Here is a 25998-nt window from a genome sequence, read left to right as displayed (position 1 = left end):
AATGTTGGGGTACAGGAGAGGGTACAGGGTGCTGGCTCTGAAGGTTTTGGCTGATGCAAGGTTTTGGGGCAAAGGAGGGGTTTGGGTGGTTCGCTTGGGGGGGTTTCAGGTCTAGGGGCTTGGGGAACAGGAGAAGGTAATGGGGTGCTGGCTCTGGGAGAACACTGGGGGTTGGAGTGGAGCTTCCTGCTGGCTGGCAATTAGCATGAGGGTTGGTTGGTTGGCAAAGTAGGTCTAAGACAGACTTCCTGCCAGCCCTGGGTCCACTCCTCTCCACTCCTGGAAGTGTCCATCATGCCCCGGGGTTGGAAGGCTGGGGTCACCTGGCTCTATGCACTACCCCATCTGTGTTGGTACTGCCAGCTCAGCTCCCATTGGTCAGTTCCCATTCCCCACCAATGGGCACCACCAATAGAAACAAAGCCTAAATAGGATATATATTTTAACATGTTACCATTGGGATAAGTATTTCAGACAGGACAGGTTAGCATTTTAGCACTACTCAAATAATTAAACTCTAAATACAATAGAAATAAAAATTAGGAAATTAATAGTCCAGACAAAACATTAAAGTAATAATTTGAAACAATAAAATTAGAGAATATATGTACATTGCAGGAGTAGTAGTAATAACGAGTAACAACAGTACAAGTATGTGGTGGGAGTTGAGTATAAAGGGGACAGTGTGCGTGCGTGTGTGCATAAGAGACAGAGAGAGAGAGAGCTGGCTGCTTAGGAAATCTTCAGAACAATGCACAGTGAGGCAGCCTGGCTGTTCCTTCTCTTCTGTGGATTGATCAGTCAGGTATGATCTGTGGGTCAGTATCCACCTTGTTAGACGAATCCCTGTCCAGGATGGTCTTAGATATACTTGGTCCTGCCTCAGGCAGGGGGCTGAACTAGATGACCTTTTGAGTATCTTTCTATGCTGCATATCTGTTATTTGAGTAATGGTGCTTTTGTCAGATTAGTAAAGCCACAAAAATGACTTCAGTGGCATCATTTGAAGAGAGTCTGGCATTGCAGAGCTCCATGAACAGAAATTTTAAGTAGTTCGGATAATGTCTTGTTGTTTCTCATTTTTGTTATTGAAGGAAACTGATGCTGCGTTAATGTTATCAGTCTTCTTTAATCTCACTGAAATGAGCTAATGTTAGTGTCTCAATATAAGCATAATTTCTGAACAGTAAAGGGGATAAAGCGTAAGCATATCCATGATAGGCAACTAGTCTGGATAAACTTGAGCACTGGAAGTATTTAAATCTGGAGATGTTACCATGATAGGATGTGTCTAGTCACGTGGCTGCTTTCATTTTCTATTCAGAAGGCAGAAAACAAGTAATCTACTACATTTTCTAAAGTGGCTAAAGCACTCTTGATTTTTAAAGAGGCTTAATATTTAAGGAGGTTTTTGGTGTGGCATAGTGCTGCTTTTACAAATTCATTGACAGTATTTCAGCCAAAAAGTAATATTAAAGTGTGTATTATGTATTACTGTATGCATAGTCTTTGTTCTTGGCCACAGCATTCTCAAGATCATTCAGTCAAGTTTTCAAATGAAAATTCATTCAAGAACCTAAGAACTGGAAGCACTTATAAGGAGTTTGTTTCTGCTTTATGTGATTGACCAGTCAGGTAGTTGCTGTTTTGTTCATTTTAATTGGATAAAATGTTCCGTTTTGGGTGATGTGCTTTTTGGTTTTTTTGGTTCCAGATCATGAGTCGGTTCAATGGTGTTATGACAACTTCATTAACTATAGGTCCCTGATGTCTGCAGACAATGTACGCCAACAGCTGTCACGAATCATGGATAGATTCAATTTGCCTCGTAGAAGCACAGATTTTACAAGCAGAGACTATTACATCAATATAAGAAAGGCTTTGGTCACTGGTTATTTTATGCAGGTATGCATGTGTATTTAAAATTTATAGACTTCAGTTTTTGTTGTGTAGATTTTAACTGAACCTTAATTAACTATCACCAATTTCGTACATTCTGTGAATATTACTTACAAAAATGTAATAAAAAATGTAACTATTTCAGTCATACCTGTTTAGCTGAAAAGTGCAGCCACTCTAGACTTGGGAGAGAAATTACGGTTGAACTAATTTAATTTTTTCAAAACGTTATTTTTGTAGCCTTTAGTAGTTACCAAGCTGAATAGCTGATTATCCATCCCTGGTAAATACTGTAAAAGAAACAAAAACATTCCTAATGAAATAGTTTAAAATTAAATTATTTTAAAATTCAAAATAGACAGTTGTCTAGCCATCAGTAATCCTAACAGAACTACAGAGAGTATTTTCCCAATTATTTCTGGTATTTGAAGCATGACAAGGAAAGGGCATTACAACTGCCATATTGGATTCCCAGTGTAAAAGATGGGGGGATCAGGTAGCTTGGTTTAGTAAATTTAAAATATGCTTCCATTTGGATAAAGATCTGCTGCTTCTAGAAGCAGACTCCTGAGCATTTTGTGTGCTTGTCAGGACCAATGGTCTACCTAGACCTTCATTATGAGACTGGATATTGTGTTTAGCATTAAGGCAATTCTTATTACCTAATAATATGTATGTACTGTTAACTTGTACTCTAATAGTTGTCAGCAACTGACTTATAAATCCTGATGGATAAATATTTAAGATAAACCAGGGATCATTTCAGCCTCAGTATTTCTGTTAATGATAAGCTGGGTGGAACACAGATGTGTATTCTGATAAGTTTATTAGTGCCCCAGGGAAGAAAATATTGAATGACTGTCAGCCTCGTTCACAAACTTGCCCCTGTCTCGCACCATTTCTGCTCCCATTTGCCAGTTTCATTCGTTGCCCCTGCCAGCAGCAAAATTTCAGTTCCTTTTGTCCGGAAACAGGCCAGTGAGACCTTAAGAGGTTTTTCTTGGAATGGGGAGGTCCAGCAGAATTTCTCAGCTCCCGTTGGCCGGTTTCCAGGTGGTAGGAGCTGAGAGACTCTGATGGGGGAAAGGGTAGTGCAAGAAGCTTCCTTCTGTGTCAGTAGCAGTAGCAGAGAGCCACATGGAGCAGGCAGGTGTTTTGAGCTATCTGGGACTGCCTTAGGGTCCTGCAGGTCTTGTGGCTGGGAGCTACCAAGGTAAGCACTTCTTGGTCAGAACCTGCCTTGCCCCAGAGCAGCTGCTCCCTTCCCCAGACTCCTTGCTCCAGGTCCCCCACCCTTCCTGCCGTATAATAATAAGCTCTGGGATGTTGTTTTTTAAATTTAGGTGGCACATTTGGAGCGAACAGGGCATTACTTAACAGTGAAGGACAACCAGGTGGTGCAGTTACATCCTTCCACAGTTCTTGACCACAAACCTGAATGGGTTCTTTATAATGAATTTGTCCTTACAACAAAAAACTACATCCGCACATGTACAGATATCAAGCCAGAATGGTGAGCAACAGATGTCAATGTTTTCTCTTGTTCTAAGAATGTATTTAAGTCTGAAAGTGTTTACTCAATTTTCTATATTTTTCAAAACTGTCCACTTTAAAACTTGCCTTCCTATAAAATGTTTTGATAGGATGGGGATTTGTATAGTTAGAGATGTCTTCAGCTTCCTTCATCTGCACTACATTAGTGGAATTTGCATTTGTTTGTGAGCAAGTCAATTTACAATTTATATTTGACTTCTTTTTTAGAGGTTTATATTTGTTAATAAGGAGGAGTCTTGGGGTTTGTTTTGAGGATTTAGTAGGAAGGATTTAATGTTGGGCTAAAATCCAGCCCTCATTCAAGTCACTGACAAAACTCCAATTGTCACTGCACCAGGCATTTTCCCTTGGTACAAGAATTAAAGATTCCAGGGGCTGACTTTTTGCTGGTAGATGTACGATTACGCAGCAGGCAGCGCTGTATACTTAGGATTTCTTTATAAGTTGTCACTTGTTCGTCTGTTGTCCCTTTGTCTGCATAGTTCTTAGAATCTCAATTGTAGAATGTAATACTTTTTGGAATTATCTGATAGTAAATCAAAGTATAGCATAAAATGTTTACAACTTCAGTATTTATTCCACTCAGAAGGTTCTGGTAGATCTTTTGAATATTAGTGTTTAGCACATAGGTTAAATGAGAACTTTTTTTTTCTATTTAAAAGTTTCTCTCACAATAGAAGTTGGTCCAATAAAAATATTCCCTCACCTGTCTTGTCTCACTAAAAAATAGATATCTTATTGCTCCTTAATAAGCATTAATGTACTTAAGAGGAAATCTTTTGATCTTTGATATAGTTACAGCCTTGAGGCTAGCGTGAACATGTTTTGTAATTTTTGTAATGCATACATAAGCATTTGAATTCTGGATGTTTTTGTATGTAACATCAATTTTCAGTTTGAAAATTCAAATCTGCCTTTAGAATGCTGGACCCTAGGAATCTTATGTGATGGAACCGCACATTTCTAGACTGTACTAAAGAAGTAGACAATGTTTAATTATTTTACATAGCCACTTATTAAGCAAAATTGCTACAGGGTGTATAATATTCCATCTTGTATATTAGTGACAATTTTTTTTCTTTTTGGCAGGTTGGTGAAAATTGCCCCTCAATATTATGACATGAGCAATTTCCCACAGTGTGAAGCAAAGAGACAGTTGGATCGCATCATTGCCAAACTTCAGTCCAAGGAATACTCTCAATACTGAATTTATGCTTTGAACTGAAGTTATTCAGAGGACAGCTTTAAAAGATGAATGAACTCAGAGTTCAAGTTGTGCTCTTCACTTTGGTTCAATAATGGCCTTTATTTGAAAGCTTTTAAGTTTTTTCTTTACAGTAAATATTCCAGTCTGATTTCATAAATTAAACATGTATGCCTCCCTTTTGTGTTGACACTGTAGCTTATACTGGAAAAGCTGATCAATGTTTTGCAGTTTATTGAAAGTAGTTCTATATATAACAATGTTATAAGCATTTCTTTAGAAATGGTTGAAAATGCTTCTAAAATGTGATTATCGACCATGGTATGCATGATCGTTGTAATTGTTGACATTCCTTTTAGAAGTTGTGAAATGTTACAACTTGTGCTTATGTAGACACAATCTTCAGCTTCAGTACAAAGGTACTGACTTCAATAAAATCTATTTATACTAAGTTTGTGCCACAGTACTTCAGTATTTTGTTTTGATCAAAAAGTTCGAAGACTCTGAGTCTCCAGTTAAACAGTGTATTTGTTGACATCACTTTAGTCTATGACTCACTGTTGCAACTACCTGTGTGTCACACCTAGTATAGATAAGTGAAATATTACTATATAGTGTATATAACATGTACACTAGTTCTTTAAATGATTTAATTATTTGTTTTACTTGGAAAGTCCATGTAATTGTGTTGCCATTTTGACAGAGCTCTTCCTCTGAACATGGTCAAACAGATTTAGTTGGTCAGAATTGTAATAACGAGAGTGCATCTTTTTAGCGCCTTTATGGCCATCTGGAAGTTACCCTATTAGGTGGTGGTCAGATAAGAATGATAGTATATTGTTAAAATGCAGTAATTCTTCCGAGTCTGGATAGAGTAGCATATGTAAACTATATGACTGGCAAAGACTTCAGTCATATTAGTCTTGTAGTGATATTAGTGAAATAAGACTGGACAGCTTTTTCAAAAGGGAAGGTTTGAACTGTTGATCCCAGGTGGAGTTAAAATATTTGGTATGGTTTAAGACTCTGCCTTGAAACACACATTAGACTAACAATCCTTCTAGCAACGGATAGGAGTAACTCTAACCTGTTTCAATAACCTCTAATAGCCATTAATATGCTGGGTACTTTTCATTTTTTCTGCACCTTAGGGCAGAATTTTAAGCCCTTATGGTCCAGAGAGTGGGGAAGTAAGCTAGTGTTTTTTGCTGGTGATACTGCTCATATTGCCTGACTGAGAGACAGTTGATCTTGAATACTAACATTTAGGTTGCTTTAGTTTATAGTGTGTGACTATAAAAATACATGAAATAAAACTTAAGATTTCCGTCCCCTTTTATGATTATAATCCTTGTATCCTTTTCTAAAATCTTAGAGGGAGAATGTGAGATTGTGGGGAAGATATCCCTTAATTGCTGATTTTAATTATAACTCTTAGCATTGCAATGGATAAATATACCACACCATTGGCTAAAAGTTGGTTAATTCGTCTCTGTCTGTCGTGGGAGTATTCAGCACAAGTAGCATGATGAAGTCCTTGGTATTCTGTGAGATCTTCCCATTTACTTTAGTGGACTTCACTGCCCCCGTCAGAATTTCTGATAAGAGCATAAATTGTTTCAAGAGGAGAGGAGGCAACGGTAGACTGTTTAAGATAATTTTGTTCTAAACCATTTCACTTTTAAGACCACAAATCTGGCTGATTAAATATGTACTTAAAATGCAGACACATTTGTCCAGACATTCACTAACTGGAGGTCTTCCCTCCATGAAATAAAATCTGTTCTAAAATAACTTACAAAAAAGCTAGTGTGGGATTCCATTTTGTCTTGCTGATTTCTGTATCACACTTTCTCAGTGCTCAGTTTGCCAGGAAAACTATACTGGAGTCACATTTTTCTACTACTTTTCCAACTGCTGTGTACCAGTCAGAGTAAAGTGATTGGGATGGTCTATGTCTAACTGGCCAGCGTATGGTCCCAAAGTCAGATGGCATAAGCTAGGAAAGCTTAGGTGCTGCTTTAACTTTAGAGTGGGAGAGCAGGTGTTTATGACCTCAAGTAGTTCTTGATATGAAAGAATATGGACAGCTCCACAAGCTCAGCTTTGATCATGACAGTCAATGTGGAGTCTTTCAGTCACATGCCTCATGATTACTAGGGATGACAGTACTACAGGCCAAAGTATGTATTCAGCAACAGCTGTGCAACATTATAGTCTTCCAGTTAAGTCAGTGACACCTGTGTAAATCATCTAATAGTGAAATCTGAGGCCCTCACTTCTTGACATATCACTGACTTACCTGAAGGACTGAAGGGTCACTGACTACCTAATTTGTCTTGTATCTCCAGTACCAGAAGTGATATATAAGATGGAAATACAGTCTGGGGCTAGCAGATTTTTTTTAAAAGCCCACTTTGAGTTGGAAGTTTAGTAGCTTTGATCTGGAAGTTAGTGCTGCACCTGATGCATAATGCCATTTACTTTTTTAATGCTTAAATGGAAATCTTAAATTCAAAGCCCACTTTTTGCCAGATGTTACACGAGTACATTGTCAGCAGACATTCAGAAAAGCTGAATTTTATGTTCAGCTGATTCTCTACATTGGAGAAAAAAATCTTAGATGGGTGACAGATACAAACTGCTAATATAACCTTTTAGTACAATTATAATGCATTTAGATATTACTATAATTATACAGTAGTCAACTTGGCTATAAATAGGAGTAGCATTGTGGCCTCCTTATTGGCTTAAACTCTTTATTTTAGCATTCTGACATGAAACTGTTGAAGCCACTGTGCACAATTCTTGAATTATTGTGTAATTCTTATGGAATGAATTAAAATACAGAAATATATTTGTGTAAGAGCCACACAATAAAAAAGTTGAGCAAGTTACTGAAGGGGTGGTGTTAGCACTCATGCTAAATACAGGAAATAAAGTAGCTCTCAGCTCCATAAGAGAAAATTGGAAAGGAGTAAAAAAGGCATATTTACTGGATTTAATGGTTAGTGAAATATTTTATTGGATTTCGAACAAGTCACTGCAATAACAATAATGAAACATTTTTGAAGTGTTTAAGGACACAACTAAAAAAGCCCCAAGGATCTTTTTATGATGTTTGTACATAAATGCTTCACAGATAAGAGTCAACATTTCAATTTTGTTAGCAAAACTGAGAGGTAATGAGGATGAGACTTGCTTGGTTGATACAGCAAGTAGGTGATAGAGTTAGGGAATAATATTTATTTGGTATCACTTGTATTTTAACTGTGAGAACACAAGGCTTGCTGTCTGCCACTCAGGGAATATTATTAAAATAGTACTACCCTGTTCCTCACTGTAACTTTGCTTTTAGCTATTTATAACAGCAGCAAACAAATACTAAATTAGGTATTAATATATGGCCAAACATTGGAAGAGGGGTAATTTTTTAAAATTGAACAAAATGTGATGCATTTTGGGATGCCAGAGGCCATAACTGAGTAAAATAATTAAAAGTGTTTTATGCTGTGTAACAGCCATTTAACAGTAAATAACACTACTCCTCTTAGGAGGCGTGACAGATCTTTTTTCAGTCAGTCAGTTCTGCTCTTTTATGATATGCAAACATCATTGGTAAGAAAAGTGAAATGCTTAACAGATTTTTGCTAGTCCATGGACCACGAGATTTGAATAAAGTAATGCTACTGATATTAGTTTGTACCTGGTCAGACTCAGCTGCTTGCTGTCTTGTTTTCCTTTTGCTGTGTTCTCAGCCATCATAATTTCTTATAAACTGGTGGATATGTTCTAAAGAGCAACTTGTTTGTTTATAGAACACTCAAGGCTTGCCTACACTGCCACTTTACTGTACTGTAACTTTTTTGCTCAGGGGTGTTGGGAGGAAAAAAATGTGCCTCTCTCCCCCTCCCCAGTGCAGCAAATTACACAGCTGTAAAGCACCAGGGTCCAGGCTCCCAACACTGTTAGCTACTCCACTCATAGGAGGTGGTTTACCTGCAGCGCTGTGGCTGTGCTTTAATCTTAAAAGTGTAGAAGCCTCAGAAAACAGAAGAGTTGTGTCAGTTAGGATTAGTTGGTTTAGCTTTTGAAAAATTACAGCAGCTGAGTTGTTAATGTGAGACTTAAGTTCTTTTGGAACAATTGAAGGGAAAGAAGTGCTATATTTACTTGTAGAGGTTGGTTGTAGGAGAGGAGTTCAGTTGCTTTACCTGAAAATATAATAAAGGTGTAGAATTAACTTCCATTTGGATTGTCAAATTTTGTTTGATAGTATGGAGTAGATAAGGAAATTGTATTAGTAAGTGAATCAGATGTGTTTTTGGATGAGAGGGGGGAGTGCCCTATTTTATAATAGTGCTTCCACTTAATCCCCCAAACCAATGAGGGCTAATAGATATAACTCTCCCAGAGCTGGAAGGGACCTCAGGAGGCCATCTAGTCCAGTCCCCTGCCCTCTTGTCAGGGCTAAGCACTAGCCCTAACATCTATTTGACCTAATCTCTAAATGGCCTCTTCAAGGATTGAGCTCATAACACTGGGTTTATCAGGCTACTGCTGAAACCACTGATGTGGATGCCAAACATCATTGGTGATTGGATGCATAAAACTATTTAGAGAAAGACACACTGTTGGCTTGTTACATAGAGGTGACTAGTCAGACTTTTCCAATTTCTCTGTACCTTTATAGTATTTGTTAATTTTTTCAGTGTACTAGAATAAATTAAAGCCAGTTCACACTTGTAAACTTGAATGTAGAATTCTGAGTTTTTACTTACTAAAGTTGTTTGCACTTGTAAAGAACAGTGACCTGCAGCAATTATGTACCTGAAAAGGTTTCTGGTAGTAGGATGATGAATAATTTTCTTTAAATTCACATTTTTTTGGTATGGGGCAGTTTTGTTCTATATGTGGTCTCTTTTATTGATCATTTTGACATCTAATTAGTATAGTATCAACTTCTATGAGTTTTTTCTTACTCTTTGTATCTAGTCTAATGTGAAACTGACCAAGCATAAGTTTGAAACTTGGATTTAATTTTGTACATGCAGTGCTGAATATTTTCCCCACAGTATAAAAAACAATGTACAAACTGAATATGGCTTCTATTAGAGTGTAAGATTTCAAAAAAAGAATTTTGAACAAGTCACAGGAGAATCTTAGTACTACTAAAGGTAATTTCGCTCTTAACTTGGATACAAATTCATGACTAACTTGTAATCAGCGATTGCTACCATTTTTCTTTTTTCAGTTGTTGAACTAGAAATGTGGTCATGTGTCATGACCTTATGGAATTACCAGATGGTGACAGCCAACATAAATGCAGTTGGCCACTTAAAAATGATGTTTGCATGATGAATAAATTTTAATTTTTATCCTACTCTTTGAGGAGTGAAAGACAGTGCTTTTAAACCGTTTTAGTCCTAACCTTATACCGCAGCTTTTAAACCTACGACAGTGAGTAAAATATACTAGAACAGTATAGAAACTAGTGTGAAGAGTTATATAGCCATATATTCATGTCTCAATAATAGTAGGTTATTTCTGTATTTTCTTGCTTTTGTCCAATCAAATTTTACAGTGTCCCATGTGATACAGTGTGTATTTTGGAATTTGAATGTGGTGGCTTTTCAAGCAGTACACAAGAGGTTTTTTCTTCCTTATCCCTCTTCTTTTAAAAATACTTGCAAAAGACAGATGAAATGTTGCGTTTATACAGTATTGCATTTGAGATCAATAATTACTATTGAGAACATCTTGACTTTGTCTCAAGAGGATAAAAAAAAAATGCTAACAGTCTGTGAATGCCATCCCAACTGCAGTGGTCTGTAAATAGTTGTGTTCTGGCAGTTTTGAGGTGATTTAATTTTGTAGTCTCAATTAAGACACTATAGAGTATATTGAATGTTGGAGGGGCACTACAATTTTCACATGTGTAGATGTGGTTTTAAGTGATTCTGTAAACTATCCCACTTTGCAAATGGCAGCTATGCAGTAACTCTCATTGTAGGGGGGGCGGGGAAATCATAAATTCATGTTGATAATAAATATTTCTTGTGCCTGCAGTGGTTTCTTACTTTTTGGTTGGAATTTTTTTTTATGAAAACATACCCATGCCTTCTAATTGAACATGGTGTCTGTTTTGTAGGCTTACCATATTAATGCTCCTATCCTTGTTACTTCCATCAGCATAAGCAGTAAACAGTTAAGCCATCAAGTACTTACTGCGCTTCATGCAGCAGAGGGTTGTAGGAAGACCTGAATGCTTTGTTAATTCAAGTTTTGAACCATATAATAAAGCCACTTCGACTTTTTCCCCTATGTTGAAATTCATGTTCCACTTCAGAACACTGCAAACTGACGTGCAGAGACTTGACTCTTTAGACCTTAGAATGACATCATTGAAGTTGTTTCATCTTCCATGATGAATAAAAGGCAATTTATAAGCTTCTTACTATGGAAAGAAACAATAATGATTTTAAAATTTTTAATTTATTAGGAACCTTTCCTAAAATGGCACACAGTTTGTACAAGAGCAGAATGTTAACAATAGTAAATTCACAAAAATACAAAAAGTAGCTGTCAAAGAGGACATCAAAAACATAGTTTTAATGATGTATTGGACATGCAATAATACAGATGTAACCTTAAATTAGCTACTTTTAGAGAGCTAGGTCAGTGGATTATGAACAGAGACAAAAAAGCAAAACTTAACAATAATTTAACATTCAGGGCCTACTGCTCAAAATAATGAGGATTCTGTATTTTGAAAGCTGAGGCTAGTTTGCTGTTCAGGAAATTTGACAATAAATAGATTTGCCCAATAGCCAAACAAGTGGTAAAGAAAAATCCGTAAAGGGAGCAGAAAGAATAGTCAAACACTTTATTTCATTTTGGATGTTAGATCCGTGGGTCTGCCTTCCCCATCTTGGCTGTAAACTTTAGTGTTGGACTTACTACTACATAAAGCCTAATAATCTATTTCTTCACATGTCCACTCTCTAAAGACGTAGCACAGTCAAATACTGTGTTAAACTCTAAGTGGTAGCAAACTTTTGATATTCTCCAACTTGAAAAAGCCTGATTTTGGGGACATATGGGGAAATATGTAGCGTAATTAAATGGAACTCTGCTTACTTTAAAACTAGCTTCATAATAAGTCTGTCTACTCAGACATAAAGATACATTATCGAAAAATGAAAATTGTTCTTTTGTATATAAAACACAAGAACACGAGAGCTTCAGTCTGTTAGCTAGTTAGGCCAATAACTTTTGAATCTGCCCTTTTGGTACAATAAAATTTTTACTAACTTGCCTTTTCAACACCCAGTCTGATTTAAAAACTGAACAAATTTTAAATATGGCTTCTCATATCTTCCTTGATTTTTATTAGCACAACTTTGTACCATTTTAGTACAACTGACAATTTTCTTTGAAAGGTAATTCAAGATGGCTCTTCATTAGCCACAGTTCTGTGTATTTCACTCTCAACCTATGACCTTTATATTTTGCTTCATTTTTGTTGACTGTAATGGAAATGATAGATGCTGAAATACCACAAAGGTGTGTAAATCTAAATAGAGCAGAATAGTTTCCATAATACTCCTGAATAGTTGTTAAACTTTGTTCTAATGAGGTTCAGATTTTTCTTAATTTAGGTCAAGACAGATTTCAGCTATGGCAATGTCCTCAGCCTTCAGTCTAAGTCCCTCTGAATGATTCTTCAAGGTAGCTTCAGTGCTTCTCCATATAAACCCTTTGCTTCTCTGTATAAATCCCTTGTGTAAAATATAAGCTATGTTTGATCAAAATTTCTTGTGCACAATGCACTTTTCAGTGTACTAATGGTGGGAAAGCCAAATAGAAACAGCCTTCCTGATATGGAGTGTATGTTGTTGGAAGCCCTTTTTTCTATAAGTGACTGATAGTGGTTGCAGAAGAATTTGTTTAACGTTCATAGGATGCTTTAGGATGAATAGGTGTTAAAAACTTTAAATAATGTACTGAACATCCATTCAGATGTTTACACTTCAGAAGTTCTCACAAACAAATGAGAGACTTTTTTCTCATATTTCAGTGCATTCCTGGGATGTCATAGTCTGCAGTTTTGACATAAGGGGCATGATTTTGTACTGAAGTTGTATAAGCTTTGCCACTGACTTTGATATGTTCAGGACAAGCCAGAATATTTTGTAGTTTCTTTTCAGACATGTGGAATCAATAGCGTTCACTGGGATTGCTTTTATTCATTGTGTGGATGCTTGTCAGTTATCAGATCACATCTCTTGTTCGACCAGCCATCTTGCATTACTGTCAGCTTAGATTCTTTTCATTTGTCTTCTCTGATATATCCTATTGTACCTAGTAGAGGCATGAGAGTTTAAAACTTCCTCTAAATTCTGGATGATGTTCTTTAATCACTTCTTTATATTACTAGTTGGTGAAGATTGCAACCCTCTCCAAGTCTTTGAGTTTTAATGGTATGTATTAATGGACTGATTTTTGCCTGGGGGGGTGGGGGTGAGGGTGTTGAATTGTAATGGAGACTGACCCTGGATTTCAATGACATTAACGGTTTTGTGTGAAGGCTTGAACTGGGAATTAAATTAGCATTGTTTCAGTGACAACAATGGCATTTAAAATGTCTTGCTTGTAGGGTCATGAAACTTATCTGCTTTTGCACTTCAGTAGACAACATTTGAGTGACACGTATGATCTTGTAAATGCCAAGGAATTTTCTGGACTCCTTTAGATTAAACTTAGCCATTTTATCTTGCTATTTAATTCTCAAGCTTTCATTTTACTTTTGAAAATTCAGGTTTTACTTCACTGTGTAAGTAACTGAGTGGACAGAAGTCCTGGTCTATGCCTATAGCCCCTACATGCTACAGTAATACCAATAATAAGGTTCTTACCTGTAGGGCCTTAGACTTAAAGCCAAATCAGTTTTTAACCCTTCAGGTGTTCCCTACAAGTACTCATTCATATCAATTAGGACTTATTCAACCAAGATAAATAAAGTTCCAGAGTTGTGATCTGAACCTTCAATTCTGGAGTACAGTTCTGAGACATATTCTACAGATATAAATTTTATCTAGGTACTTTTATATCCTGCCCCCTTCACCAGAGTTAGAGTACCCAACATCCTGTCTAAAAGCAGCCCTCCTCTCTTTATGTAAAGCTTGTAGCCAAGAATTAACATCTCATAGTGATTTTGGTCATGCATCACATTTCTAAGAAACCAATTTTGTCAAATCCAGTTCTCCCAAGTCAATTAGGCCAGATTTGGAATTTTTGTATTTTAAGGCCTCCAGCATTAGCATTGCATATTTTTATCCGTAATATTACTAGGCCTCAAGAGCTGACTATTTTTTCTTGGACCAATGTCCAGAATCTCACACATTCTAAAACAAAGTGAGCACCTTATGGTCCATGTATTCTGTGTGCAAAAATAAAAAATACCTCACTTCAATGTGTAAGAGCATAAACAAGCCTTTTAAATATAGTTGAATGTCCGTAAAAATGGAACAGGAAAGGCTTTAAAAGTCCTCCAATATCTTAATCAAAATGTTGTACGTTAAAGCTGCCATAGGGACTTCCATCAGAAGACCTCATTTTGCTTTATGAACACTTTGGGCTAAGTATTATGCCCTAGTAACATGAGGAAATTCAACCAGAGAATTAACATACCAAATCCTGGTCCCCTTGAAATAAATGGAAGTGAAAGACAACATTAAATTTAACTTTGTAAAACCATGTTGATAAAAGCAAATATAAGATTTCAGACTAAAGTGTATGAGAACCAGTTCGTAAAAGAAAACGGAAAATTGTACAGCGAGGTGATTGTCATTGTTTTCATTCCATTTGGTATCTGAATAATCCAGCACATGTATTTTTCTATTTAACTGGCTATAAAGTTGAAGACCATAATACAATGAAAAGATGGTATATCCAAGCATGAAACCACCAACTATAAATGGGTTCTAGCTAGATCATATCATATAGCTGCCCAGGCCACTTACAGCATGTCATCCCCTACTCTGTTTCTTTTACTGGCTTCCTGTCATATCCCAGAGCAAATCCCAAGACTCATATTCTCATCTTCAAAGCCTTGCGGAGGAGAGTTCCAAGTTCCCCAAGCTATCACTTCGTCCAAGTGATCATCAGTGCCACAACGGGGATTTAATTCTTGAAAAGCCAATCTCAAGCAAAAATCTTGCACTTACACAAAAGTCTCAGGACAGAACAGGAGGACCATCAACAGCTTTGGAGCAAAATGCAAAAATTTACTTTTTCAGCCTTTCCTCATCTGAGCACCATGCCCATTTTCCACAAAATGAACAAAACTACATAAATACAGATCCTGCAGGATTCATGGAAAAGACAGCAGTATGTCCATACATATATGCGCACTTTATAAGGTGCTCAGATAGCATGAAAACTTAGTTCTTGTGGGAGTTCATTCAGTGTTTGTATCTTGCACAGATGAGCTTCACACTTGTTGACTGCTTCACTGGCCCAGAAGAACAAAGCTGTTGATCACTTCACCCCAAAGAGGAGGTTTAGGTGATCACTTAGATATTCTCATTCCAGGCAAAAGACTTCCTTGAAGATAAAGACCATGTCTTTGAAATAGATTTCATATTCTATGGGAAACCAGTGCACTGTTCAAGAGAAAGGCATGATGTGCATCCAGTAGCCTCTGTTGATGAAGTGTGCTGCAGGCAGTACCAGTGAAGCTTCCTTAATACTGAAAGGCCTCAATGCTAAGGTATATTACAGTAGTGCAGCCTGAAGGTAACATGCATGAATGACTAAGGTCAGGTAATTTTTCAACAGAATGGGACAGTCGTCTAGCCCCATGGAGTTGGGAGAACATACTGGTTAAGAGAGCATATAGCATGAATTGAGGAACCAGGAGCACTCCAAAGCTGTAATGTTAATTGACCAGTGGTGGATCTTTACCTTCAACCAAAGGAGAGGGTACTGTGGCTATACTCTTCAAAATGCTTTCTTTCCTCTATGCAACACCATCACTGCTGGCCTACTCTCCTCAAAACTCTGAATTAGACTCTCACGTATATGCCAGAGGAGAATGATCACTCTCTTAAGTAAGAGTTTGCTGCACAATTGTGTGTGACCTCCTGCTAAACAAGGAATCCCCTAGCATTAACTCAGTGATGAACTTTAAACTAGTAGATTTTAAAATAGAGGAAGCAGCTCACAGCAGGCACAGGTCAAAGTTTAAAAATATTAAGTACACAATCTGCCTTGTGGTTAGTTAAGAACACACATTGTTCAGATGGTATGTATGCCTATGAACAAAAACAAAGGCAAAGTGAAGGGGTGGAGTAAAACCTGCATGATTAAGCCCAGAAGTACACAAGTTCATTAGGGATTGGAAAATAATCCAAGCACCAGCACCTGAAATGCAAATTCTGCAAGAGCAATGTAGGTAGGTAGATTAGAAGACTGCATACAAGGGTACAAATTCAAAGCAGAGTCCACAGAGTGCATATGACATTAAAATACCCAGCAATATCACATGGCATGTTTTTTTAAATGTTAGAAACAAGACGTTTGGAAAGTTGCCTCAGGTCTGCCAAACCCAGGAGGGAAAAATAATTTTCAAAGGAGGACAAAACAGTAAGTAAATCAAATATATTATCTGAATTATTCTTTGCTGTTTCTCATGGGAAAAAATTCTACACTAAATCCAGTTTTCATAGACAGCTGAGGTTAATAAAAAATGAGGTATCTAAAGAAAATGATAACAAATCATTGGGGGTAATATTCAACAATTTGTTGAGTAAGGCTATGTCTACACTTACATCATTACAGCAGCGCTGCAGCTCTGACACTAGCATTTCAGTGTAGATATTCTACAGGGATGAGAGGGTTTCTTCCTGTTGCTATAGTTAATCCATCTCCCTGAGGAAATGGTAACTATGCTAACAGAACTCTTCTGTTGATGCGTTGTCTACACCATGGGTTAGATTGTTTTTAATTACATTGCTGGGGGTAGATTTTTCACACCTTGGCGAAATGTAGCTAGTTCTACCTAACTTTTTAGTGTGGCCCTCTCCTAAGTTTCTCCCATATTCAGTTCCTGTAGTTTTCTCTGTTGTATTTTTCACTTGAATTGAGGAGGCAGAGAGGGATTCTTTGACTCAGGAAGCCTTTACATCAACCTGACTGGTACAGCTTTCTGGATATAGCTGTATGGGTCAGGGTTTGAAAAAAAATTGATCTCTCGCTGCTATAGCTATGCTGGTAGAACTGGTGACAGAGCTAATGTCATTTGGGGTGAGGGCATTACTATGCCAAAATAAAAACTGGTTAGGTTAGGTCTGTGCAGTGTCTACAGGGGTCTCTGCTGATACAGCAATGTCAAGATGGCTTACTAGAAAAAACATATGGTGTGTTGACAAGGCCTGAGACTCCATTGGTAGGAGGAAGGTGTCTGTAAAAATTTCAGGGCTACTACCAAGGAACAGCTTTTTCTTTAGTGTGCGGAGAGCCAGTAGGCATCCAGAACTCAAGGGCCATCAACCAGGCAGACTTCGCTTTACTGAAAGCCTGTGGCTTTGTGTACCCTTAATAGTTCGAGACACGGTTCTAGAGAATTGTGGAAGCACTTCAATACATTTAAATTTCTTATTACATTTTATGACCCACTCTATATAATTATTTAGGGAGCAGAAATTCTTCAAAAGATTTGAAATGGTGCAAGTCTACATTTAAAAAAAAAAGTTCACTTTGAAATATTCTCCATGAAAAGTAAACTTATTTTTTGTGTTTTTCTTTCCTCATACATTGGTGCTTGTTGCATGAAGGTTGGAGAACACTTTTATTCAGCTTTATGTTGTTCCTTTGACCGTCTGAGTACAGTGAATTCAATTTTCTCTTTCAAATCAGAAAATGTTCTTTATTGATTTTTGAAGGCTTTCAGGTAACCTAGATTTGAGAGAGAAACCTTTTTAAAAACAAATAGGAATAGGAAAAAGCACAACCCCGAGTCAGATTGAAAACGTCTTCTGCACCCACATCTTTCTTTAAAGATTCAAACAATTTAATTTGATGGCCCTGTGTGAAATAATTTTGATGTTACAACTCTTTGAAAAAGTTTAACTTTTTCCAGGATTTCAATAAGGCTTCGGGGCTTGGGTAAAGCGCCCTCATCCTGCTGCACTAGGCATTCTGCACCGAGCTACCCCTATGGGCATAACCAATTTGCCTCGGAAAGAATACCACTATTATCATCCCTTGGCCGGGGCAGGCTCAAGCTGGTGGGGGCTGAGCTGGGCTCGCGGGCAGACGTGGCGTGCGTACACCGAGCGATTTGTAGAAGACGAGCCTAGCCTGGAACCTACTCGTGAACTTCTTTTCGGATTGACTTCGACTCGCCCAAGCCCGGAGGCGGGAGGTGACTCGGCTGCAGCCCAAGGGCAGGTGTGGACGCTCCTGGCCAGCAGGCGCCTCTGACAGGAAGCCGCACCTCCGCTCCGGGGCTGGGGGAGCGGGCGCCTCGCCCCCGCCTTGGCCGTCCTTTCTGCTGGCGTGCGGCAGCCGGGTCTGCGAGCGGCCTCCGCCTCGCGTGCGCAGCGCGCTGGGCCGGGAGCGTCCCGGGTGGGTGGGGCTGGAGAGGTCACCTGGCGCTGGTGATTTAGTGGCAGGGGCTGTGGCCGCAGCCCGTCCCCGTCAGCAGCAGCGGCGGCGGCAGCGGCTGGGTGGTGAGCGAGCGAACGAGCGCGCGCACGTGACTCCGGCTTTGGCTCCTCCGTGCCGCTTCAAACAGCCGCGCACACACACACAGCCCCTGTGCTCTCCAGCCAGCCTCCCCCTGCCGCTCACACAGCCGCCGGGCGAGCGCTCCAGGCACGCACAGCGCCGGGAGCCGCAAGAGTTTGCCCAGGCGGCTGGGGCCGGCGGCAGCGGCTTGGCGCCCGGAGCATGGCTGGCTGCGGGCTCTCCGAAGATGCCTTCTTCTCGTCCTTCTTCCACAACTGCACCGCCCCCTGGGAGAGCTCCTGCGGCCAGGTAAGGGGCGGCCGGGCAGGCGCCGGGCGGGAGAGGCGGCGGCGCCGTGCTGCGCTCCGGTGCCCGCCGTGGAGGCTGGGGCACGAATGAAGGCGAGCAGGAGCTTGGCGCTGGCGGACGGTCCCTAGCTGCGCTCCGCTCCGCTCAGGCGGTCCCTGGGGGGCCGGGGCAGCGGGAGGAGGGAGGGAGGAGCCGGGGCCGGCCGTGTGTGGCGAGTGGTGCGTTACCCAGAAACAACTCCCAACACGGCAACTCGAGCGGAACCCGCTCAAGTCCCCCACGGGCGGCGCTGCTCCTGTCGCGGCGCGGGGAGACTGGGGCCCCGGGGGGGGGGCCGGCTAGCTGCTGGGCAGCCCCCCCCCCCCAGACTGGCTGAATGGGCAGCGCGAGCCGTCACCCCGACCCTGCGGCGGGGGCAGAGTTCCTCCCCGCAGCCACTTAACTTTGATGACTGTGCGTCTCCCCGGCGCCCCGCTCCGGGCGCGTGGCGGTGCTGGGAGCGGCGGGCGGGGATGGGGGGAGGAATATCCCTCTCTCTGGGGTTGCTAGGAGCTGTTCCGCGAGCCCCCCGCCTGGCTTCCATTAAGTAGCGGCCGTCGTCTGCCGCGGGGCCAGACCGTGCCACGGCCGGGGCTCCCTGCGGGGGGAAAGTTGCGGATCTCGGGGTGTGCGTGGGTCAGGTGGCCCAGGGGCCCGGGGAGACTCGCTTGACGGCTCCCGCCCAGCGGGTGGCAGAGCTGCGCTGAGCGCGCGGCCGGTGTAAGGTTACCCCCCTGGCGGCCGGAGGGCACAGCCCGGGCAGCCTGCGGCCGGCACAGCCCTGCCCTGCCCTGCCCGCTGCGCTCGTGCCTGGAGCCGTGGGGGAGCAACCCACTCCCAGCCCCTGGAGAAGGCACCCGCTGGAGCCCGCCTGCCCCGCCATGGGCTCCTGGGCTGCACGGGGAGCGAGGCAGGGACCGGTGCTGATCCAGGCAGGTGGACAAGGAGACTCCCACCCCACCCCGGCTGGCTTAGGCGGGGCTCCGCCCGATCCTTCTCGCCCCTGGGCTCTGTGTGCGGGCTGAGCCCCCGGGCGAGCGGCCGCTGGGGTCCGGGTCAGGCCAGCGCCGACCCAAGCGCTGTCAGGCTGCAAACGGGCGGCTCTTCGGCAGCGGAGCGCGGCCAGCTAGCCAAGGGCAAACAGAGCCTCCTGATAAGTTTTCTGTGTGATTCCCAGCAGCCCACTGCGCCAGGCGTTCGCCCTAAAAGGCAGGACCGCTGCTGCCAGGCTGGGTGTATAATGCACAGTGTATTGTTTCCTCCTCTCATATATGAACCCAGACCTTGAGTGTTTAATCTGACAAGGGCTTATGCCCGGTTTAAGGCGAGCAAAGGAAAGCTCCTTGGAAACCAGAGGAGTGGGGAAATTGCTAAGGACAAGGACAATGAAATCAGGTCTAAACCAGTTCCTTTAGATAAAGTTAGTTTGGCTCTATAGGATTTCCGTAGAAGAACAGCAGTGTTAAATGCTAGATTCTTTTGTGCATTTTTCAAAAATATAGTCCAACTGCAGTGAAAACTAAGAAGAATTACCAACAAAGCTATAGTTGCCTTTTAGATACCACTGTAGAATTGTATCTGAGAAGAAAATGAAGATAATTTGGGATGCTGATCTATTTTTAATAGGACTGTATAAACTCTAAGATATAGTACACAAACTTGAATTAAATAAGCATGCTTAGGGAGGGAATTTAGCATAGAAGGTATGTATAATCACTATATAGTAGTGCAACAAGAATGGGCACACCAGATTTTCCAAGAAGAATTTAAGGTACATATGGGTTTTGATTCATGACTCCCTTCTGTTGTCCTTTTATGTTAGTATTTACAACAGTCGGATTCACCTAAATGATAAGTAGCAATAAAGGATGCTCACTGCTATTATGTAATGAAAAATTAATACATTATTTCTGAGAACTGGTTTGTATATAATTTTTTTAATACTAAAAAGGTAAGTTTGGCCTAAATTTGAGAGCCAGATATATTCATGTTTTTATTTATCTGAACTGCAGCCAAAAAAGCTTACAAGCCATTTCTTCTCCTTAAATATAGCAACATTGCTCAAATCTAATTTGTTTTGTTTACTCCACTTCAGTTTTTTTTAAACAAGCCCTCTAACTTTAAAGCACTGTGAAGTGCTTAAGAAGGGAAGGGTTGACGCTACTGAAAAAAAATCAGCTTTTTATTCCTAAATCAATATGATGCACTCAGTATCTAGTACCATGTAAAAGGATCCTTTGTATAATATCAATAGCAGTTCAAACCATACCTCGCTAAGGAGATTTCTTCCTGGCATCTCAACCCATATTTTTAATAAAACTAAATATAATCAAAATAACATTTCTCAATATAAACAATCAAATGAAGGAGAATAAAGTGAATTCTGTAAGCCTCATGTAACAATGAGCAGCTTAGAAGACGGGGACAATTATTACTCTGACATATATACGTTCTAACTTTTGCATTTTGACATACTCTTGCAGTTCATCTTTCAGCACTGGCTGTGGAGAGGTGATTTGTTGGTAATGTTCTTAGAAATAATGTTTTGAATTGCATATAAAACTGGAAAACATCACGGGGAAGCTATACCTGGAAAATTGAAATGTGAACATGGTATCAAGAAATAGATTTTGAAACCAGTTATAAGGCACTCTGTGTGAAAACAAAGGTCTGTTTGTAATTGTTCTTGCCATATTTTTGCATTATTGAAGAGAACACTAAAAATAACGTAATCAAGTTATTTTTAATTTGAAAAGAGTGAAGTGATATTCAAAATTTGGATTGCCACTGTTGGAGACAAAAAATCTCTTGGTAGAACAGTACAAGCGCCTCTCTGAAGTGAAGGAACCAGTGGTTTTTAGGTTGTCTATTACTACTTTTTTATGGACATCTGTCCACTAGAAACCAAATGAGACAAACTCTCTTTTCATTTGTTTCTTATTTAATAATAATGAAAAATTAACCCTTACTTCTACTTGCCCCACACGCTCCAAAATATGAGTTTTCTTTGAACCAGAGATCTAATATAGTGGTGTTTGTCTATAATTTCGCCTTCCCCTCACTCTTGATTAATGTTCAGCAGCTAATGAGTGCACAGCTCTCTGTCCCACTGGTGGCTGTATTGCAATGGTGTTGAATTGGTGTAGTGATGTGAGATGATTTTAGGATTTTGTAAAAGGAAAAGTACTATGACAACTTAAAACTAGGACTTTAATCTTCCCTGTAGCGGAAATATAAAATTAATGTTTTTGGTGGAGTGCTCTGCCTTATGTGTTATCTATCTCATCATTGTAAGCATTTCACTGATACCCGTTGGAACTCCCAGCTGTATGCTGGTTAGCTAGACTTACGTTTCTCTTTGTATTATTTTTAAACATGGAAATATTTTATGTAAATACTTCCAGTAAAAGCAGGAAAATAAGGTAAGTATTTGACAACTTGAGCGGTTTCTGTGTTCCTGAATGTGGACTACTCAAGGGGGGGAAAAAAAAAACGGGTGAGAGCATTTTGTCAGTACTTCCTGGGTATTGGACTGAACTTAATACATTGCTTTATGCATTTTCTTTTTCCTGAGTAAAGAGTAACTCCAGTGATTCAGCTTCTGTTTTGTCCCATAGTCAAGTCAAAGCTATGATTCCGCTGTGCTTTCAGTATTTCTGTCCTTTTTGCCTGATACCCATAATTTTAGACTTTCTGACACTTTAAAGGTTTCTGTGTAAGTGTTGGTGCACATTGACAGTACGTACCCTATGTTTAGCTGAGGTAAACAAGTATTCAGTGGGATGCTGTATACGTACCTTCTGGTTGCCTGGCCAAAATGTTAGATTTTTATAGACTGGGACTTCTTTTATTATGAAAAAAAGAATGTGAATTGTGATACATGTAATGGTTTTTTCACCAAAAGTCTATAAAATGCTGGATCAAAACTCTCCTTTATTTTCAACTGCACTCCAAGCAAAATTTGTACTGTGGCTTCCAAAGATTAAAAAGATACTAATAGGCTTTCTCCATAGTTTGTTATAGACAACTTTTTTAATTTAAAAAAAAAAACAAACCTGCAACCTGTTACTAACAGAAATGCGGTTTATCTGTGATGTTGAAAAAATTTAAAAAGTATTAATTTTGGATTTAAAGATTTTCTGTCTCTCCTGCAATCAAAGTGGCATTGTGTGCTAGTGCATGAGAACTAAAACTTTTAAAAAAGTAAAACTGAAAATGAAACTGACTATACACTTTTGGCTTGAATAAGCTAAATAGTACAACAACTAAACAAATAGCATAATTGAGTTAATGTAATTTAGATTTAAAAATTTAAGGTGTACTTAGCACCACAGATGAGGGCGTTTTTGTTTATATATAAAACCTGATATGATCATTTAAAATTAAAGTTTTGTACTGTTCCACATAAAAATATTAAAGTTTTCATCAGTAGTAACTGTTTGATTTTTAAAATATTATTTACTAGGGTAAAATGATTGGCCAGGTTTCAAAATTATGTTAGTGTTTGTTTAATAACCCATCCACAGCCTGGATGTAAAAAGGAAGTGGATTCCTGATGCCAGTTTAATCTGGGAAGTAAGTGTGATTTTTAAACTGGTGATATAACGTTTCCTCAAATTCCAAAGCAGAACAGCAAAATAATGTTGGTATAAAATAGATGCCCAGAAGAGGCAAGGTGTTTATTTTAGAATTATTAGTTATTAGGCTTAGAACAGGAGATATAGCTACAATTTGCAAGTTAGTTATGTACATGATGAATTAATGCATTTTAGAAGTTCACACATTTGATTGTGGTCTTCAAAAATACCATAGGATAAAGAAGGGAAAAAATGCCTCTACTTATAGCAGCAGTGCATTCTGTAGGAAGAGGGCAGAGAGTTCTTCGTTGATCACATATTCATATGGTCTACTCAGAAATGTAAAAGTGCAGGGTTTGCATTGGAATGAGAATGGGGTCATCCACCTTTTATACTCATCATCAGGGAAGCAGAACCGTCTTCCAGAGAGACCATGGGAAATCAATGAATACTCTTTGCTAGTGTAGAGATAAATGCGTATTGCAGAAGGATATTAAATATAAAAGGGCAGTGGTAAAATGATTTACTCCATGAGGCAGTGTGACTTTTTTGGTCAATCCAAGAGGATTATCATTTTTTGAGCTAATAATTATATCTTAATAGTTCTTTTTTGTGCAAATATTCAAAATGAATTGATAAATAGACACTTCTGCAGGGGCTTGAACTGCGTTCCTTAAGCTTTGATATCTTCATTTATATATGGAGTGTTACTGAGGAATGTGTGTACATTTTTGAACGAATTACTTGATCTTTATCATTTAGATTATAGTAATCTGACCTGATTTGCTAGAAGCTAATTGGTTTTGTAATATTTTTTCCTGAGGCAGGGTGGATACCTGAGATTGGGTTAGTCTCGCCATGACCAGAAGGTATCACTGAGGGATACCAGCACAATGGATGCACATAACAGAGAATCTGACATAAATTTAGGTGTAGCAGCTAGCAGCTCAGTGAAATGTGGAAAAACAAATGCACATTTTCAAATGCCTGTTTTTGTTCTATTTTATGCTTCTCTTTGCTTTGTGAGCAAAACTTTTCATAAATTAGAAACTGTGTGTAAAATTGCTTAAAAAGAAGAAAAAGTACTTCCAAAGTGCTCTGCCCCACTGCTATTTTTAAACATTGATGAAGCCCCACAGGCATATTGTTGTGGGGGCAATTATTTCCATTTTATTGATGAAACTGATGTACAGGCAGGTTAAGGGCAATATTTTCAAAAGCAAGTAGTGGAAATGTAGCACTTTGACTGTTACTATTTTCAAACGTAGTGACTAATTTTGGATGCCTAACGTGAAACACTGTGGCTCTTTTTTGAAGGATGCTGAGTATTTGTGGCTCCATTTGAAATCATTAGGAGCTGCAGGTCATCAGCATGTCTGAAAATCACACTCCACATGCTGCAATTAAGGCTCCCTTAGACACTTGAAAACTTGGGCCTCAGTGTCTTGTTGAAGTTCATATATGGAAATTTGATGGAGAACCAAGAATAGAAGCAAAATCTCCTGACTTGCAGTCCTGTGCTTTAATCATAAGGCCTTCACTCCCTCCTAAAACAGTCTGGTTCCTGTTAGCACAAAGAGAAGAGATTCATTTCATCACCTGTCATGTAACATGTGAATATGTTTGAGACTTTGGTATTTTTACTCTCTTCCCCTCTCCACAGTTTTAATTCATTTTATTATTTGCAAGAATAATTTAGTGCCTTATGTTAACAATGAGTGATTAAGGTTCTGTACTTCCATTTGCAGCATAAATTAGCATTTTGTTTTCCATTACAGCTTTTGAATGAGGAATTATATTATATAATTTGCAGCAAATAGATGTTATCAGCTCTTTGGGATGAGAACAACCACATAAACTTGTGCAAATGATAAAAATGGAATCAATTACTTCTCAAATAGAAGTAGTTTACAAATCTCCACATACAAAGTGGCTGTAGTAGCTGGTTATTGTAAAAAATAATTAGTTTTTTAAAAAACAACATTTATTGCATTCCATTGACAATTTTAGTAATTGTTCACAGCAGGCTGTGACCCTCCCCCTCACAAAATACACACCTACTTTGTAAAATGCCTGCATTTTGTAAATTGCAGTTTGCCTCAGTATTACAAATTGCACCATTATTTACCCTTTCAGAATAGGGAAATACTAAGCTGCACTTCACACAGATGCTAATTATTGGCAAACTTCATGATGCATTAGAGTAGATACGGGTTTATACTCTTCAGGAGGGAGAAATTAAATGTGTTTACTGTGGGTCTGAACAAAACCCTATTGAAGCTGTTTAAGCGGTTCTTCATTAGCATTAGGTGACTTATACCAGGCTCCATATGCAGAAGGGATGAGGAAGAGGAAGGGAGAACACCCTGTTGAATTGGTGAACATGGTCATGGCAATATTTCCTATATGCCTCCTAGTAACAACCTCCCTTTTGTAGAACAGTCCTTATTAAGTATATTGTGCTGATTTTGGTTTGGGTCTCATGTTGAAATATCATCTTCTTCGTTGCTAAATCCTGGTCTCTCTAGTTTATACATTTGTGTGGTTAATTCTTGTCTAAAGATCAGTTCATTGACCAAAATAAACTTACTATTCCACCCAAATCTCTGCCAGTCCCACCCATTGCTTGAGTGATGGCAAAAATATCCCTTCTATGTTATATGGGACCATAACCTGAGGGTC

General features: G+C 39.4%; 2 protein-coding genes across 3 annotated transcripts in view; both read left to right on the top strand.

Annotated features, from left to right (window-relative positions):
- The window catches only part of DHX15 (DEAH-box helicase 15), a 58694-nt gene extending 53586 nt beyond the window's left edge, over positions 1-5108 (top strand). Inside the window, exons 12-14 of the mRNA XM_074992558.1 lie at positions 1715-1905; positions 3243-3412; positions 4543-5108. Of these exons, the coding sequence (XP_074848659.1) occupies positions 1715-1905; positions 3243-3412; positions 4543-4660 (479 nt within the window). The 3' untranslated portion in view covers positions 4661-5108. The remainder of the gene's footprint in view (positions 1-1714; positions 1906-3242; positions 3413-4542) is intronic.
- Positions 5109-17457: 12349 nt separating this feature from the next.
- PPARGC1A (PPARG coactivator 1 alpha) overlaps positions 17458-25998 on the top strand; it is a 489410-nt gene continuing 480869 nt past the window's right edge. Inside the window, exon 1 of one of the 2 annotated variants that reach the window (XM_074992556.1) lies at positions 17458-18700. In XM_074992556.1, coding sequence (XP_074848657.1) covers positions 18639-18700 — 62 coding nt within the window. In that variant the 5' untranslated portion in view covers positions 17458-18638. The remainder of the gene's footprint in view (positions 18701-25998) is intronic. The other variant, XM_074992557.1, reaches the window with a different exon arrangement.

Source organism: Carettochelys insculpta, chromosome 4, assembly GCF_033958435.1.
Source record: "Carettochelys insculpta isolate YL-2023 chromosome 4, ASM3395843v1, whole genome shotgun sequence".
Classification (NCBI taxonomy): Eukaryota; Metazoa; Chordata; order Testudines; family Carettochelyidae; genus Carettochelys; species Carettochelys insculpta.
The sequence above is the reverse complement of the archived record's forward strand: the minus strand, read 5'-3'. Positions and strand labels throughout refer to the sequence as shown.